The 18,158-nt window shown below is 43.7% G+C and overlaps 1 protein-coding gene across 1 annotated transcript in view; it reads right to left on the reverse strand.

Annotated features, from left to right (window-relative positions):
• Nucleotides 1-489: 489 nt before the first annotated feature.
• The window catches only part of LOC128703250 (uncharacterized), a 50,845-nt gene continuing 33,176 nt past the window's right edge, over nucleotides 490-18,158 (reverse strand). The window contains exons 3-4 of the mRNA XM_070080309.1: nucleotides 9,059-9,361; nucleotides 490-2,470 (exon numbers count right to left, since the gene is read on the reverse strand). Coding sequence (XP_069936410.1) covers nucleotides 2,384-2,470; nucleotides 9,059-9,361 — 390 coding nt within the window. The 3' untranslated portion in view covers nucleotides 490-2,383. The remainder of the gene's footprint in view (nucleotides 2,471-9,058; nucleotides 9,362-18,158) is intronic.

The following is an 18,158-nucleotide window of genomic DNA, read 5'->3' on the forward strand; positions in this document are numbered from 1 at the left end:
AGTTAGAGAAATTAGTACTGGTCAGTATAAAGAATCGCATTTAGATCACATGAAGTTAGTATGCGATGTCGAGGATGATATTTCTACCCAGACAAATGTGACAGATGCTGACAATCCTCCTGACTCTGTACCCTCTACCTCTAATACTCAGTAGATGATCAACCTGAATGTTGGTATTCTTTACGTACACAACAAGTAATGAGAAACCCCCAAGTATCTTTTGTAGATACTTGTTCAGATCTCCCTCAATCAAGGCATGTGTTAGTCATTGCGAAAGAATTCGATCCTCCCAGAGACAATAACCATTCTGCATATGTAAATCTTACCCTTGCAGAGTTGGGTTTAAATGTACATAGCCTGTATAACTAGATGATCAAGTTGAATGAACTTGTCAACTGTATGTTTTATTATCAGCTAATCAGTTTCCAGAAATATTTTTTTATGTGTGTGTTCACGTTCTCTCCGAATTCTGAGAATTAGCAGTAATGATCTGTGCGCGCCTGGTCTGCCTTTACTGTTAATTACTTTCACCTTTGTAAATATATATATTCTTCCTCAGAATCTGTAGAGTGCATGAATACAGATCAATTGATCAGTTCCATCTTTTATTATACTATGATTTGTTCTTGTAATTTGTAATGCATTATGATACCATCCATTAGTTCTAAGTTACATATGTCTTTGCTATTGTACAGAATCAGCCCAAAGCCACCTGCCTGTTCAGACTATAGCATAATTGTATGTCAAGACGACATACAAAACATGATCGAGCTGTCAGCATAGTTGCTGATCCCCTGTATATGTATATATTATCTGAGTATCATAGTTAGTACCATCTATATGTTTTACATAGATGACCCTTTTGCAAGGCCCAGTGGATAGCATGTGTGACGTCACGTGATGCTGCACGTGAGCATGAGACGCACTGCCTCTTCCTCAGTTCACCAGTAGATCTTAAAGGCAACAGGACAGGCTAGGCTGGGCTCCCCTCTCACACTCTGCTAATATAAGTGTTACCACCCAACAACTTGTGCTTAATACAACCATCATATCTCCATGAGCCCTCTCAACATACTGCATATGCCATCTTTATATCAACAATGTATCTCTTAAATCTTTAGTATCATATTATGTAATAAAATATATCTATTGGTAAAAAATGAAAAGATGGGGCGGTAGGGGAAGTGGATTATTCAAGCGGCTTCAGGAAGAAATCCAAATATTCTTCCTTGAAGCCTTTGTATCCACTTCTCCAAGACTATGGGTCCCACAATTTACACCAGAGGTGGACCCCATTAGTTGAGGGTGCAAACCCTAGTGCTGCCTGTTGATCACTCCTTAATTCCTTGCTAGAGAGGTTCATAACAAACTCTGGATTCGCATGTATGGTCCAACCACTCTGTGCTATGAGATTATTTAGCTTCCTATTATGATTGCGTTCGGCGTTTTGTCTGACTCTTTTGAGTTCCTTATAAATATAATCAAATTGGTGGGGTTTACAAGGTCCCGTGTACTCAGTGTCCTCTCTCATATATCGGTCAAACAGGTAAATTTCTGGAAGCCAGAATTGCCCAGCATAAATACTCAGTCAGGACAGGACAGGAGTCGAACGGTATCTTTAACCACGTTAATGCGTGTAATCACCCTCCGGGGTGGGATGCTGCCCAGATTATAGTACCAAACAGTTCTGTCAGGGAAAGAAACATAATTGAATCTTCCCTCTTGAAACATGAAAGGAATACAGTACACAACTCAAATTATGCGTTATAAGAGCTCGATAACTATTTAGTAGAGTCCATTGTACACAATCTTAAACAACAATGCTATACAAAATTACAGGATTGTTCATTATGCCAAGTGGTTGATGGATTGGTGATGCCCGACCAGTGTCTACGCACCAAAACTTCAAACCACTTCAGTTGTGATGGTTATATAACACCTGTAGCTGTTAATGTACCATACGGTGAAAAGCACACAAGATAACGAGATAACGTAAGGAGAGGTTAATGGGTATTAGTAGAATATTATCGGATAGCCATAGGAGTTCCCCATGTATGGCATATTAACCGACACTGAGAAAATAGTGGACAATATTCAGGAAGAACATTCGAGTACCCCAGAGCAGGACATTAAACAGACAAAGAACACATTGTATTTCTTTCTTTCATTATTTGAAAAGGTCACACAATTTAATAGTCTATAGTATCTAATGAGAAACTTATTTTCTCAAACCATATGACCTGTTATAAACGATTAGAAAAAGCTTAGGGCTGGCTTTTTATATTTTTTAATTTCCTACTTGACATCTCAGAAACCCTCCTACCCCATATGGGTAGTAGAGGGATGATGGTAGGGTGAGGTTGGCACCGACCACTAACCCAGTCTAAGAGTAACCATGGACGGTGACACCTACGCTACTCTGAAACCTCTCTCCCTGCTTTGGTTGCTCCTTTGTAACATTGCACAGCTCCTGATGATGCATTGAGAAGTGTGAAAGTACTTGAGTTAAAGATTTACTCCCCATCCCTGGCTATATATATATATATATATATATATGTATATATATATATATATATATATATATATATATATATATATATATATATATATATATATATATATATATATATATATATATATATATATATATATATATATATATATATATATATATATATATATATATATATATATATATATATATATATATATATATATGTCGTGCCGAATATGTAAAACTGGTCAATTAGCATGAACTCATTTAAAATTAAGTTCTTTCTAAAATTTTCTCTTACACGTTTAAAGATATATTTTTTTCATTATTGTTGATGCAAAAATTTATAATTTTGCACCAAAAGGAACTTAGAAAACTTACCTAACCTTATTATAACAAGAAGAATTTATTTTAGCCTAACCCAACTAAATATATTTTAGATTTGTTTACAATAATTTAATACTAAACAAACACAGTGAAATATATTTTTTTCGTTAGGTTCAGAATGATTTTGGCGAAATTATTCCATACACAAATTTGCACTTGACCTATATGGCAAGATGAGCGTTGCCATTTAAGCCAAGATCGCAAGTTCTGCCTGTTCGGCACGACATATATATATATATATATATATATATATATATATATATATATATATATATATATATATATATATATATATATATATATATATATATATATATATATATATATATATATATATATATATATAAAGGCTTGATTTTGATAACATATCTAATACTACAGTGTTACCTCGCATATCCGGGATGCCATTATCCGAACCTCGCCAATATCCAAAGAGGCCATGGGAAAGGGCAAAATTCTAAATTCTAAAATTATTACCGAAACTTCCGAACAGACGTTCGAATACGGCAGAAGGCTGAATCAAACTTGGTGAGCACTTTAGTGCACCGGTTGGCCACCAGGAGCCGCGTTCATCGACACCCCCCCTCCACGAAAAGTCGACTCTCTGTGATATCAAGATGGTTCATGATAAGATTGTTGCATACACAGGAAAGTTTTCTGCCATCTCAAAAACCGAAAAAAATGCCGAAAGAAAAATGATGGCGAACCAAAGTTTGGAACTCGGTAAGTGTGTGATGAAGTGGTACCTACAACAACGTGTCAGTCCGACTTGGACCATTAACAAAGTCACACTAACGAAAAGGAGAGCAGGAAGGGTATATATAGGCAGGAAGTGGTAGTAGTAGTAGTAGTAGTCAGGGCCAGATTACCGCATAGGCAAACTAGGCATTTGCCTAGGGCCCCGCGCATTTGGGGGCCCCACGGTCCAAGGGGTTCAGGGGCTCATCCAAGACTATGCACATGGTGCAAGTGCAAAGGGGTCCCTACCTAAAAAGTTCAAGTGTTTGGAGAGTAAAATTGATTTTTAAAAATTAATCAAAACAAAAATAAATAATGAAATAAAATAAAATAAAAATAAATAAACCTAGCCATAGATGGCAACACTCAACACGCCTTTGTTTACATCAGAACAGCTGTGTTTTCCCGCTAATGGGTGAGTATGGGAGATTCCTCTCCAATTTTCTGTAGTAATTACACGTTATCTAGACTTGTACTGTGACAAATTAACTGAAGTGTTGTTGATAGACATTGATGTGTATGGATAAATGTTTGTTTTCGCCTCTAAATGTTAAGGGAGGTACCTGATAGGGTTACTTGACCAATAAAGACGCATGGACCAGTAAAGACGCATTTTTGGTAAAAATACTATAAAGAAAAACCTAAAAATGCAAACTGACTTCCGTTTGTAGGTTTTAAAAGCACTTTGTCCTGTCTTTAAGTCTTTATCATTTCAATAACAGATCTCAATTGATTGATGTTCTACATCACTTCCGTCGCAAATGCTTAGTTTTCAAGTTGCGACGGAAGTGATGTAGAACATCAATTAATTTACTACATATTTCCCCAGAAACACATAAGCCACATTAGAAAATCGTTGGTTGGGTCAAGCTGAATATGTGCCCTGCTCAGCACATTCTCTTAATCTTGTTGGGTCATGTGCTGCGGAGTGTTGTGTCGCTGCAGTTTCATTTTTTGGACTTTTACAAACACTCTTTAATTTTTTCTCTGCTTCAACGCATCGGTGGAGTATACTCAAGTCAACCATTCATGGAGATGTCATCAAATCATTATCAACAACAAGGTGGTCAGCGCAGCATGATGCAACACATGCTTTGAAAGACAGCTTTGCTGAAATACGTTCTGCTTTGATCCAAATAGCAGAGGATGAAGACCAGACAGCAACTACAAGAAGCGAAGCAGCCAGCTTAGCATCAAAATTGGAAGATTTTGAATTGGCCTTACTCTGTGTGCTTTGGGACTATACTGGAACGGTTAAATGCCACGAACAAGACACTTCAGAAAATTGAAATTGAAATGGCTACTTGTGCTAACCTCTATGCAGGCTTAGTGGAATTTGTAAGCTCACTTCGCAATAATGAAGCTTTTGAAATGTTTGAAGAGAAAGCTAAACTGCTGGTGAAAGACTACAGTTACCGGGCTGATCATCAGCGGTCAAGGAAGAGGAAACGCAATTTTGAAGAGCCAGACAATGAAACTGTGTTGCTACCAAGGCAGAAATGTAAGACAGCTACATACTTCGTCATTCTGGATTCACTGATTACAGAATTGGTGAAAAGAAAAGAAATCTACCAGAATCTCAATGACAAGTTTGGATTTCTGTTCAAAATTACTACTATGCCAGATGCAGAATTGAGAGAAGCTGCATTAAAGTTGCAACAACACCTTTCAGCAGATGTTCAGGACACATTTGTTGAAGAAATAGTTCATTTTTCTGGGTATATGAATCAGATTAAAGCTCCATCTGAAAAATGTGCACCCTCAGCTGCTTTGAAACATTTAAGAAATGCAGGTATCTCAGAAACCTTCCCTAATGTTGACATAGTGTATCGCCTTTACCTAACACTTCCAGCTACTAACTGTGAAGGAGAACGTTCATTTTCTGTTTTGAAAAGAGTGAAAAACCAGCTTCGTTCAACAATGAGCCAAGACAAATTGTGTAACCTAGCCTTGTTGACCATTGAGTCTGATCTAACAAGAAATATTGATTTTCAGAATATAATTGATGATTTTGCCAATATGAAATCCAGAAAAAAGTTAATTTAAGAAGTGCCTGTGAATATAAACAATTCTTTACTTTCTTGAGTTTATATGATTTGATAGTCTTATGCATGATGCAATGATAACAATAATGGTCAGTGATTTATAAAGGGAATAACAGTGCTGTAGTGGTTATGCTGAATATAATAGGTACATGATGTCACTACTTTAATAGCCTAATCTAGTAATACTATGCTGTCTTGAGTTTATTCTCTTTAAAATGCATGATTTAACAAGATAGTTATAATGGCTGTTGGTAAATGGTTTTGGTTGTCTTGATGTACTTTCCCTATTAAATTTAATCTAAATAGCCAGAATGTATTTAATTAGACCTTAAACAGGCTCACACCGACCCCCCCCCCCAAGCTGGAAGGGGTCGCTTCGCTTACCCGTAACTCAAAGGAAATAGCCTAGGGCCCGGAGACTTCTTAATCTGGCCCTGGTAGTAGTAGTGGTAGTAGTGGAAGTGGAAGGATGTAGTAGTGGGGAGGTAGTACAAAAGTAATGTTAGGTTTAACGACACTAACAATGCTCTTTTCTGTCACGTCAGAGATCACAGCCATCCTACTGACTGGTCTTCTGCTAAAACTGTCTTCCCTACTTCCAACTTTAACAGTCGCTGTCTGGTTGAATCCTCCCTAATAGACAACTTTCCTTGTATGAATCTTAGTCCTGGCTTCGTCTCTGTAGATGCCTTCCTCTCCCACTACATTGTAAAATGTTCCAAACTTCAGAACACCCGTGACTTAACCTGACTCCTTATTCTTCTCCCTCTTCCCCTTTACTCTTTCCTTTTTCTCCTTTGGGTTGTCTTCTGCCTTGTGTATTTGTTCCTTCTTTATTTATTTATTTATTTGTTTACCCCCTCGGTGTTCTTGCTCTTACCCTCTGCGGGCACCTAGCTCCCTTGTGGGCACCTAGCTCCCTTGTGGGCACCTAGCTCCCTTGTGGGCACCTAGCTCCCTTGTGGGACCTAGCTCCCTTGTGGGCACCTATCTCCCATGTGGGCACCTAGCTCCCTTGTGGGCACCTAGCTCCCTTGTGGGCACCTAGCTCCCTTGTGGGCACCTAGCTCCCATGTGGGCACCTAGCTCCCTTGTGGGCACCTAGCTCCCTTGTGGAGACCTAGCTCCCATGTGGGCACCTAGCTCCCTTGTGGGCACCTAGCTCCCTTGTGGAGACCTAGCTCCCTTGTGGGCACCTAGCTCCCTTGTGGGCACCTAGCTCCCTTGTGGGCACCTAGCTCCCTTGTGAGCACCTAGCTCCCTTGTGAGCACCTAGCTCCCTTGTGAGCACCTAGCTCCCTTGTGAGCACCTAGCTCCCTTGTGGGCACCTAGCTCCCTTGTGGGCACCTAGCTCCCTTGTGGGCACCTAGCTCCCTTGTGGGCACCTAGCTCCCTTGTGGGCACCTAGCTCCCTTGTGGGCACCTAGCTCCCTTGTGGGCACCTAGCTCCCTTGTGGGCACCTAGCTCCCTTGTGGGCACCTAGCTCCCTTGTGGGCACCTAGCTCCCTTGTGGGCACCTAGCTCCCTTGTGGGCACCTAGCTCCCTTGTGGGCACCTAGCTCCCTTGTGGGCACCTAGCTCCCTTGTGGGCACCTAGCTCCCTTGTGGGCACCTAGCTCCCTTGTGGGCACCTAGCTCCCTTGTGGGCACCTAGCTCCCTTGTGGGCACCTAGCTCCCTTGTGGGCACCTAGCTCCCTTGTGGGCACCTAGCTCCCTTGCAGTGCTCCTCTTTCTTAGTATTTGACTGGTCCCTCCTATTCTTACTACCTCCCCACTGCTACTACCTTCCTCCCACTGCTACTACCTTCCTCCCACTGCTACTACCTTCCTTCCACTACTACTACCTTCCTTCCACTACTATTACCACCTCCTGCCAATATATACACTTCGTGATCGCTGTATGATGGTTCGTGGCGCCGAACTTAAAATAGCTACAGAACATTTCAGCAAGTAGATTGGCTTATCAGACTTCAAGGCATCTGCAGAGACTGCAGAATTAGTGTTGCACCCGAAACATTCCGAAAGTGACTACGACGATGACGACCCAATGCTTCAGCAGTAAGGGCAGGTGTCGAAACACTTTTGGAGTATTTCGAGCACCCACTCTCCACAACCCATTTGAAAAGTTATGATCCTGTGGTACGTGAGCCCAGAGTGTCTGGTCCCACCGCCAGACGACGTTGTACTCGTATTTTTAAACCTACAACACCGTCGTTGTTGAACTAGACACATGTGCAACTAAACTCTTGGGTATCTTTATCGAGGAAACGTTTCGCCACACAGTGGCTTCATCAGTCCATACAAAGGAGAAACTTGAAGAACAGGAGGAGAATGAGGTAATCAGTCCCTCAGCCTTGAGTCGATGTGGTCAGTCCATCAATGGGACTGATGGAGCCACTGTGTGGCGAAACGTTTCCTCAATAAAGATACCCAAGAGTTGCACATGTGTCTAATTCAACAACATGTCGGTTCTCTGAACTATTCATCTACTACAACACCGTCGCCGATGGTGATGTGACGGTACGGATGGTGATATGACGGTACGGATGGTGATATGACGGTACGGATGGTGATATGACGGTACGGATGGTGATATGACGGTACGGATGGTGATATGACGGTACGGATGGTGATATGACGGTACGGATGGTGATATGACGGTACGGATGGTGATATGACGGTACGGATGGTGATATGACGGTACGGATGGTGATATGACGGTACGGATGGTGATATGACGGTACGGATGGTGATATGACGGTACGGATGGTGATGTGACGGTACGGATGGTGATATGACGGTACGGATGGTGATATGACGGTACGGATGGTGATATGACGGTACGGATGGTGATATGACGGTACGGATGCGCATTTTTTCCCCCTCACGTATCCGGAAACTCCGTGTTTCCGAACCGGTCTCATCCCATATAGTTCGGATATGAGAGGTATCACTGTACTGACAAGAGTCTAATGATGATTTTAGAATATGTTGCAACCGCAAACACTAGATCTGTAGAAAGACTAACTCAACCAACCCACCTTTACTGTCACCAATACTTCCGACCTCCACAACCAGCAATACTTCCCACCTGTACAACCACCTGTACTTCCTACCTGCACAACCACCAACACTTCCCATCTGCACAACCATCAACACTTCCCACCTGCACAAGAACTAACACTTCCCACCTGTACAACCACTAACATTTCCCACCTGCACAACTACTAACACTTCCCACCTGCACAACTACTAACACTTCCCACTTGCACAACTACTAACACTTCCCACCTGCACAACTACTAACACTTACCACCTGCACAACTACTAACACTTCCCACCTGCACAACTACTAACACTTACCACCTGCACAACTACTAACACTTCCCACCTGCACAATATCATGATACAAGCTGCTCTCCTCTTTGACAATCTTCTCCTCCTCCTGGTTCTTGGCTCGTCCCACCATGAAGACAACACCGAGATTCACGCCCCAGTTGAGAGCCGAGGCGTTGGCCCAGGTGACACGAGTCTCGTGCCTCTTGTGCACCCTGTCGATGGCAGAGTGCACGAATCCCACCACCTGCAGCTCCCTGCTGCGCCTGCAGAAGTCGCCTTCCTCTATGAAGTAGTGACTGGGTATGTCTGCTGGCTGACCCACGGGGTTCTTGGAGGGATGGTCTGGTATGTATGTCTGAGGGAAGAGACTTGAAGTCAGGTGAAGGTAATGTAAGGTGGGGGTGAAGGTGATGTAAGGTGAGGTGAAGGTGAACAAGGTGGGGTAAAGGTGAACAGCATGGGGTGAGGATGAACAAGGTGGAGTGAAGGTGACGAAGGTGAGGTGAAGGTGAACAAGGTGGGGTAAAGGTGAACAGCATGGGGTGAGGATGAACAAGGTGGAGTGAAGGTGACGAAGGTGAGGTGAAGGTGAACAAGGTGGGGTGAAAATGAACAACTTGGGGGTGGTGGTAAACAAGGTGAGGGTGAATAACATGGAATGAAAATGAACAACTTGGAGTGAAGGTGAACAACGTGAGGTTAAAGTGAGCAACATAAGGTGAAGGTGAACACTGGAATATCTCTTCTAAGAATTATATCACCTACTTGATGCCGGGATAACCAGTATAATGTTTAAGTAGAAGACTTTATTAACTTCAAGCTGCCACCAGTCAGTTACCAACAACTTATTTAAAATTAAGTCATTTCTGAAATTTTCTCTTATACTTTTAAAGATATATTTTCATCTATGTTAATGTAAAAATTAGCAATTTTGTACCAAAAGAACCTTAGAAAACTGACCTAACCTTATTATAACAAGCAATATTTAGCCTAATTAAATGATGAAAGCATTTTCTTTTTAGAGATTTTGTTTCTTTTTGGGTCACCCAACCTCGGTGGGAGGCGGCCGACTTGTTGAAAAAAAAATAATCTAACTAAATATATTTTAGATAAGTTTACAATAATTTTTTAATAAACAAACATAATGAAATATATTTTTTTCGTTAGGTTCAGAATGATTTTTGCGAAATTATTGCAGACACAGCTTTTCGCTTGTCTTATTCGGCAAGAAGAGCGATGCTATTTTAGCTAAAATCGTAAGTTTTACCTATTCGGCACGACAAATATACCACACACACACACAAACACACACACACACACACACACACACACACACACACACACACACTGTAGCGACCAGTGAAGAGGAGGGGCCAGGAGCTAGGACTCGACCCCTACAACCTCAACTAGGTGAGTACACACACACACACACACACACACACACACACACACACACACACACACACACACACACACACACACACACACACACACAGTTGTCTGAAGTGTTGCAAGGAAAGTGAGGGACGATATTTGCTTATTATGTCTGGTATCTTATTTTCCCTAACAAGACTCCTTGACATATCACGTTGGTTATTATTGTTTCTATATTCCTCAGTAGATGGTTAACTTATCACATAGTACTCCATATAGTGACCACAGGTCTGGCCGCACACTTTACATCTGCTCTGATCATCATCTGTGTGTCTGCCAGACTGCCAGAAGTACTTTTAACGAAACTTAAGTCTCGCTGCTACAACATCAGTCAGTGTGACTTTGTAAATGATCCAAGTCGGAACGAAACGTCGTCGTGAGCTTCTCTTTCCTATGTGTGGGTTATTTGTGTATTGTTCCAGTCACGGTATTGTTCCTTTCTGTTCTCTATCAGTGTGTCTGTCCACACTGCGAGTTGCCCAATAAACACGCTAATCTGCCGTCATGTCATCATAGTGAGACATCTACTCAGGCTTCTACGTTACTATGACATTCACAGTTATCATTTATTACTCTCCTATTATTCTGGATACTTTCTTTGGCTTTCTGATCAACTTTATCAGGATGAGTAGATCAATGTGTGAAGGAATCCATATAAACTGTGCAGTTATTTCGTTTTCTCTAATTTTGGAGGCACTGTACTTGGCTTCTTCAATGAGCTTGTTTGTATAATTATTATATAGTTAGTTGTCATTATTATGATGACATACAATCAGAAATAATCACATGTTAACTATAGAGCCATAAGGACGGCAGTAAACAAGCACCCTTGTTAATTCTTAAGTCTAACTCAACACAGATGCTAGATTTCTTATCTATGGAGGTTGACAACAAGTGTAGACTCGTGAAATCGATATTACGACTGTATATGTGATGAATGGTTTGTATATAAATCAGGGTACGGTTGTGGGTTAGAACCCATGGCGTGTTGTAAAACTCAAGGCCAGTGCGTTAACCACTGGGCCAGCTGGCTACAATGACATTCATCCAGCAAGGTATATTTATACACCATAGGGAGGTTAGCAGGGGCCCCATGCTAACCTCCCTATCCAGATGCAGCCCTGCCAGGAGACACCTGAGATCCCTCAGTGTGGTATAAACCTTGTTAATAAATACCAACAAGTTGGTTTAGAAAGACACGTAAGGAAACACTATAACATATTTATTAGAAAACGTTTCGGTCCTGGGACCTTGATCACTTCTAACATACAGAGGTAGAAAGACATTATATATATAGGCGGAGAGTGAGATGTGACGCACGTGACCTGAGGAATGTCATAAGAACATAAGAATGGAGGAACACTGTAGAAGGCCTACTGGCCCATGCGAGGCAGGTCCTTATCAAAACAACCTCTACCTATGATGAGGACGGGTAGACGATGAAATCATGTGACTCCTGTGTTGTTGGGTTGGTGCTGCTTAAGTATCATGTATGCCAATGTTTTTGAAATTTTGTAGTTTCCAGTGTTGCGTTCTATAGTGTCGGTGACGGCGATTAGTGAGGCTTCTAGGCACCGTCGGCGTCTGAGGTCTGGTTCGGTGAGAACGAGTTGTGCCTCGTTCCAGTTCATCAAATGCCCCGTGGAGTCTCTGTGGAGGACACAGGCGTACCTTACATCGTCTCTGTTAGAGGCATTTCGATGTTCATTCAGGCGGACTGCAAGATCTCTGCCTGTCTCGCCTACATATTTCATGGGACAGAACCCACAGGGGATAGTGTAGACGCCTGTTGTAGAAGTTAGAGGTGTGGGGCTGCGTTTCGTAGTGAGGTCTTTGATAGATGATGTGTTTATGGTGGAAACGTTGATGTTACTCATAGCAAGTGCCCGGCGAGTATTCGTGGCAACATCGCCACATGGGAGTACTATGAACTGTTTAGGGGGCTGTTCCATGGGCGGTTTGTTGAGGATAGCTTGTGCCTTGAGTCTGCAATCTCGGATGAAGAAAGATGGGAACTGAAGACGTGTAAAGGCTTGTGTTATGTAAGTGCATTCTTCTTCTAGAAAACAAGGGCTGGAGATGCGAAGAGCTCTCAAGAAGAAGCCAATGAGGACTCCTCTCTTAGTGCGGGTGTCTTGGTGTGAATAAAAATGTATAAGATCGTCCTTGTTGGTAGGTTTTCTATACACTTTGAAGAGAAGTTTGTCACTGTCGGGAGATCTGCACAGTAGAACGTCGAGGAAAGGAAGTTTGCCATCATTTTCGAGTTCAAGTGTAAACTTTATTGATGGTTCAACTGCATTGATCTTGATAAATTAGACATATGCAACTCTTGGGTATCTTTATTGAGGAAACGTTTCGCCACACAGTGGCTTCATCAGTCCATACGTAGGAGAAACTTGAAGAACAGGAGAATGAGGTGATCAGTCCCTCAACCTTGAGTCGATGTGTTCAGTCCATCAATCTTGAATAGATTGATGGACTGAACACATCGACTCAAGGTTGAGGGACTGATCACCTCATTCTCCTCCTGTTCTTCAAGTTTCTCCTACGTTGATAAATTAGACACATGTGCAACTCTTGGGTATCTTTATTGAGGAAACGTTTCGCCACACAGTGGCTTCATCAGTCCATACATAGGAGAAACTTGAAGAACAGGAGGAGAATGAGGTAATCAGTCCCTCAACCTTGAGTCGATGTGTTCAGTCCATCAATCTTGAGTAGAATACGGCAGATGAGCGGAGAAGCAGCTTATAAACCGTATGGCAGGAGAGGTGTAGCAGTCATAGGTAGTGTCACATTTGTTCAATGTGGAAGTAGGTTGTGCCCAAGAATTAGGCAAGCGAAGAATTCCTAAGTATTAAGATCCAAGAAGTTGTTATCAACATGTCGGTTCTCTGAACCATTCATCTACAAACCTGTCAGACACTGCAACTTCTTGGGATCTTAATACTTAGGAATTCTTCGCTTGCCTAATTCTTGGGCACAACCTACTTCCACATTGAACAAATGTGACACTACCTATGACTGCTACACCTCTCCTGCCATACGGTTTATAAGCTGCTTCTCCGCTCATCTGCCGTATTCTACTCAAGATTGATGGACTGAACACATCGACTCAAGGTTGAGGGACTGATTACCTCATTCTCCTCCTGTTCTTCAAGTTTCTCCTATGTATGGACTGATGAAGCCACTGTGTGGCGAAACGTTTCCTCAATAAAGATACCCAAGAGTTGCACATGTGTCTAATTTATCAACATGTCGGTTCTCTGAACCATTCATCTACAAACCTGTCAGACACTGCAACTTGTTGGGATCTTAATACTTAGGAATTCTTCGCTTGCCTAATTCTTGGGCACAACCTACTTCCACATTGAACAAATGTGACACTACCTATGACTGCTACACCTCTCCTGCCATACGGTTTATAAGCTGCTTCTCCGCTCATCTGCCGTATTCTACTCAAGATTGATGGACTGAACACATCGACTCAAGTTGTGCAAGAAAGGTATAAAATACCGACAATATGAAAGTTAAGACACATGTGCAACATCTGGATATCTTTATTGTAGACGTTTCGCCATCCAGTGGCTTTATCAATACAGATTCTAGGACATAATAGGAAGAGAGTAGAACTATATACAAAAGATGAGGTAATCAGTCCCTCGGCCTTGGAGTTAGTGTTCACAGCATCGTGGTGGAGGAGAGTCTGGAGCAAAGGCAAGAAGACTGGCGTTTTTATAGGCGTCAGTGGATGGGACGGGCAGCAGACGAGGGCAGTCACTGGTAGGCGGGATTCCCCAGTGGAAGTAGGTCCTTCCCAAAGAGATGGGTTAGTTGCAGCAGCCGTGAAGAAGGTCTTGTAGATGTCCTCTGAACCAAGATTCCATGATGTTGCAGTGTCTGACAAGTTGTGCAAGAAAGGTATTTTATACCTTTCTTGCACAACTTGTCAGACACTGCAACATCATGGAATCTTGGTTCAGAGGACATCTACAAGACCTTCTTCACGGCTGCTGCAACTAACCCATCTCTTTGGGAAGGACCTACTTCCACTGGGGAATCCCGCCTACCAGTGACTGCCCTCGTCTGCTGCCCGTCCCATCCACTGACGCCTATAAAAACGCCAGTCTTCTTGCCTTTGCTCCAGACTCTCCTCCACCACGATGCTGTGAACACTAACTCCAAGGCCGAGGGACTGATTACCTCATCTTTTGTATATAGTTCTACTCTCTTCCTATTATGTCCTAGAATCTGTATTGATAAAGCCGCTGGATGGCGAAACGTCTACAATAAAGATATCCAGATGTTGCACATGTGTCTTAACTTTCACATCGACTCAAGGTTGAGGGACTGATTACCTCATTCTCCTCCTGTTCTTCAAGTTTCTCCTATGTATGGACTGATGAAGCCACTGTGTGGCGAAACGTTTCCTCAATAAAGATACCCAAGAGTTGCACATGTGTCTAATTTATCAACATGTCGGTTCTCTGAACCATTCATCTACAAATTTCTCCTACGTATGGACTGATGAAGCCACTGTGTGGCGAAACGTTTCCTCAATAAAGATACCCAAGAGTTGCATATGTGTCTAATTTATCAACATGTCGGTTCTCTGAACCATTCATCTGCATTGATCTTGTTGAGAAGGGCCTGGATATTGAGAGCTCTTCGCATCTCCAGCCCTTGTTTTCTAGAAGAAGAATGCACTTACATAACACAAGCCTTTACACGTCTTCAGTTCCCATCTTTCTTCATCCGAGATTGCAGACTCAAGGCACAAGCTATCCTCAACAAACCTCCCATGGAACAGCCCCCTAAACAGTTCATTGTACTCCCATGTGGCGATGTTGCCACGAATACTCGCCGGGCACTTGCTATGAGTAACATCAACGTTTCCACCATAAACACATCATCTATCAAAGACCTCACTACGAAACGCAGCCCCACACCTCTAACTTCTACAGCAGGCGTCTACACTATCCCCTGTGGGTTCTGTCCCAAGAAATATGTAGGCGAGACAGGCAGAGATCTTGCAGTCCGCCTGAACGAACATCGAAATGCCTCTAACAGAGACGATGTAAGGTACGCCTGTGTCCTCCACAGAGACTCCACGGGGCATTTGATGAACTGGAACGAGGCACAACTCGTTCTCACCGAACCAGACCTCAGACGCCGACGGTGCCTAGAAGCCTCACTAATCGCCGTCACCGACACTATAGAACGCAACACTGGAAACTACAAAATTTCAAAAACATTGGCATACATGATACTTAAGCAGCACCAACCCAACAACACAGGAGTCACATGATTTCATCGTCTACCCGTCCTCATCATAGGTAGAGGTTGTTTTGATAAGGACCTGCCTCGCATGGGCCAGTAGGCCTTCTACAGTGTTCCTCCATTCTTATGTTCTTATGACATTCCTCAGGTCATGTGCGTCACATCTCACTCTCCGCCTATATATATAATGTCTTTCTACTTCTGTATGTTGTTCAAAATTGTTGTTCAAAAAAGGCCGAGTAGGACAGTGTTGAGACAATCGTATTACGACAATCCATTGACACACACTCAGTTCACGGAGTTCACTACCTTATCACAAGATAGGCACATGGCTTCTGCCGAAAAGAAGAGGTCACGATGCTCCATGAACACGACGGAGGACTCAGATTTGGAAATGTGGGGCGAAATTCTAGCGAAGAAGTTGCGAGAGGAAGAGGAAGATCCTGCTCACATTGTAGCAGATCTGACAGTCCCAACCATGGAGCCAGCGACAATAGAAACAGGTGCGGAAATAAACACCCCACCCCCCGAAAACCAAGAGGGATGGAACACTGTGGACAACAAGAAGAAGCGCCATCCGTCCAAGGAGCAGGCAAACCAGCTCAACCGACCTGGCAAATTCAAGGTGAAGTCTTACGGGGACCACAGAACCCACTATGGGGTTGTTTCATACCTGGAATCACGACACAACCTGAAGTTCAAGATATGGTTCAACTTGAGGGGAGAACCAATATTGACTCCTCTCAACAAGGAAATGTATACCACCTTGAAGAGAGTCATGGAGACAGATCGCTCATTCACCCTGGAGGAACTGGACTCTCGGCAGAAGATCACCAAGGGTGTAGTGATGCGATACCCGCTGATGATGCCCATCGAGGCAGTAGCAGCTCACCCCAGTGTGGTGTCAGCTCAACGTCTCAAGGCAAAGACGGCAGGCAATGCACCAACCCGACAGGTCCTCATTCAGCATGTAGGACCACTGCCATCCCAGCTGGACCTCGGTTCTTGGGGCAGGTACGATGTCAGGACCTTCACAGCAGAACCAGTTCGCTGTTTCAAGTGTCAGCGTTATGGACACCTGGGTGCACTCTGTCCAAACAGAGTAATCTGCGGTGTCTGCAGCCAGCACCACCCTACCGAGGAATGCATCACCAAGCTGAAAAATGCATCGCCACCCACTCCACAATGCCCGAACTGCAGGCAGAAACACCATGCCTGGAATCCTCGATGCCCCGAGAGGCTCGCCAGAATTCAAGAAGTCTGGAAGACGCCAAAAACTCGGCAACAGGCTACGACGGATCATCACTCTCAGCAAACGATGGGTGCAGAGAACCCTGCCATACCGCAGATCTCTCAGCAGCTAACCCAAGTCAATGCCCAGGAATTCCCAACCCTAGAAGCCTCAACCAGGCGTCAAGGTCAAGAACCTCCTGCACCCCTACCTCAACGAAGAAACAGAAACAAGAGGAACAGGAGGCGTCAACAGGGTGCATCTGGTCAATGCGATCAGCAGGCGGCACTAAACGAGCCCCCACCGGCCATAGCACGACAACGCAGGCACTCCTTACCCGGCACAGGCGCTTTGCAGACTCAACTGGCACCTCACCAGCAGATCCCGGCTACCCAACCTGGTATACAGCAACAGACCACGGTGCATACAATAAAGAAATCCAACCCTCAGCAGTCCCTACAGACCACAACAACCCAGATAATATCCACTGTTTCGAACCCAACTCCAAAGCAGGCCCTCACCAGGGAGGATCTCGTAGCACTCATCAAGGTGTTCACAGATCTTATTTGCAACACAATCAACTCCACGGAACAACAGAGCGCATTCCGGCAGATGGTCAGTACGCTCCTGAGAGTGTGCTTTCTGACCGAAGAGGAGACAGTGGATGCCATGAATTTGCAGGTTCTCAGAGCGGGCAGGACTCAGTCTCCAGCTCAGGAAACAACATCGATGGAATAACCTCGGTACCAAATCACACCCTCAAGGTCCTACAGTGGAACATTCAGGGCCTGAGGGGCAAACAGCACCTCTTGCTGGAGGCAGTAATTCGGGATCGGGTTGATATCGTCTTGCTACAAGAAACTCTGACTGTCCCGACTATGTGCCCAAGACTACCCGGTTTTGCTGGGTATTTTCGGCACACGGACCCGGGCGTTCACTGCAGAGGCACAGCTGTATTTGTATCCAATACAATACCTCACGAGGTTATAGCCAACCCTGTGGACTGTGGGGAGGATGTCGAGGTACAGGCCATCCTTGTGCACATACCTGGGGCGCCCATTACCATCTATAACATCTACAAGAACCCAAGACACACCCTCGACATTGCAGAGCTCCTCGCACTAGCACGCACTGAGTGTATTATTGTGGGTGGAGATTTCAACGCACATCACCCAATGCTGCACTCTCACTCGGCAACCAATGC

This window comes from Cherax quadricarinatus, unplaced genomic scaffold (assembly GCF_038502225.1).
Source record: "Cherax quadricarinatus isolate ZL_2023a unplaced genomic scaffold, ASM3850222v1 Contig307, whole genome shotgun sequence".
NCBI lineage: Eukaryota > Metazoa > Arthropoda > Malacostraca > Decapoda > Parastacidae > Cherax > Cherax quadricarinatus.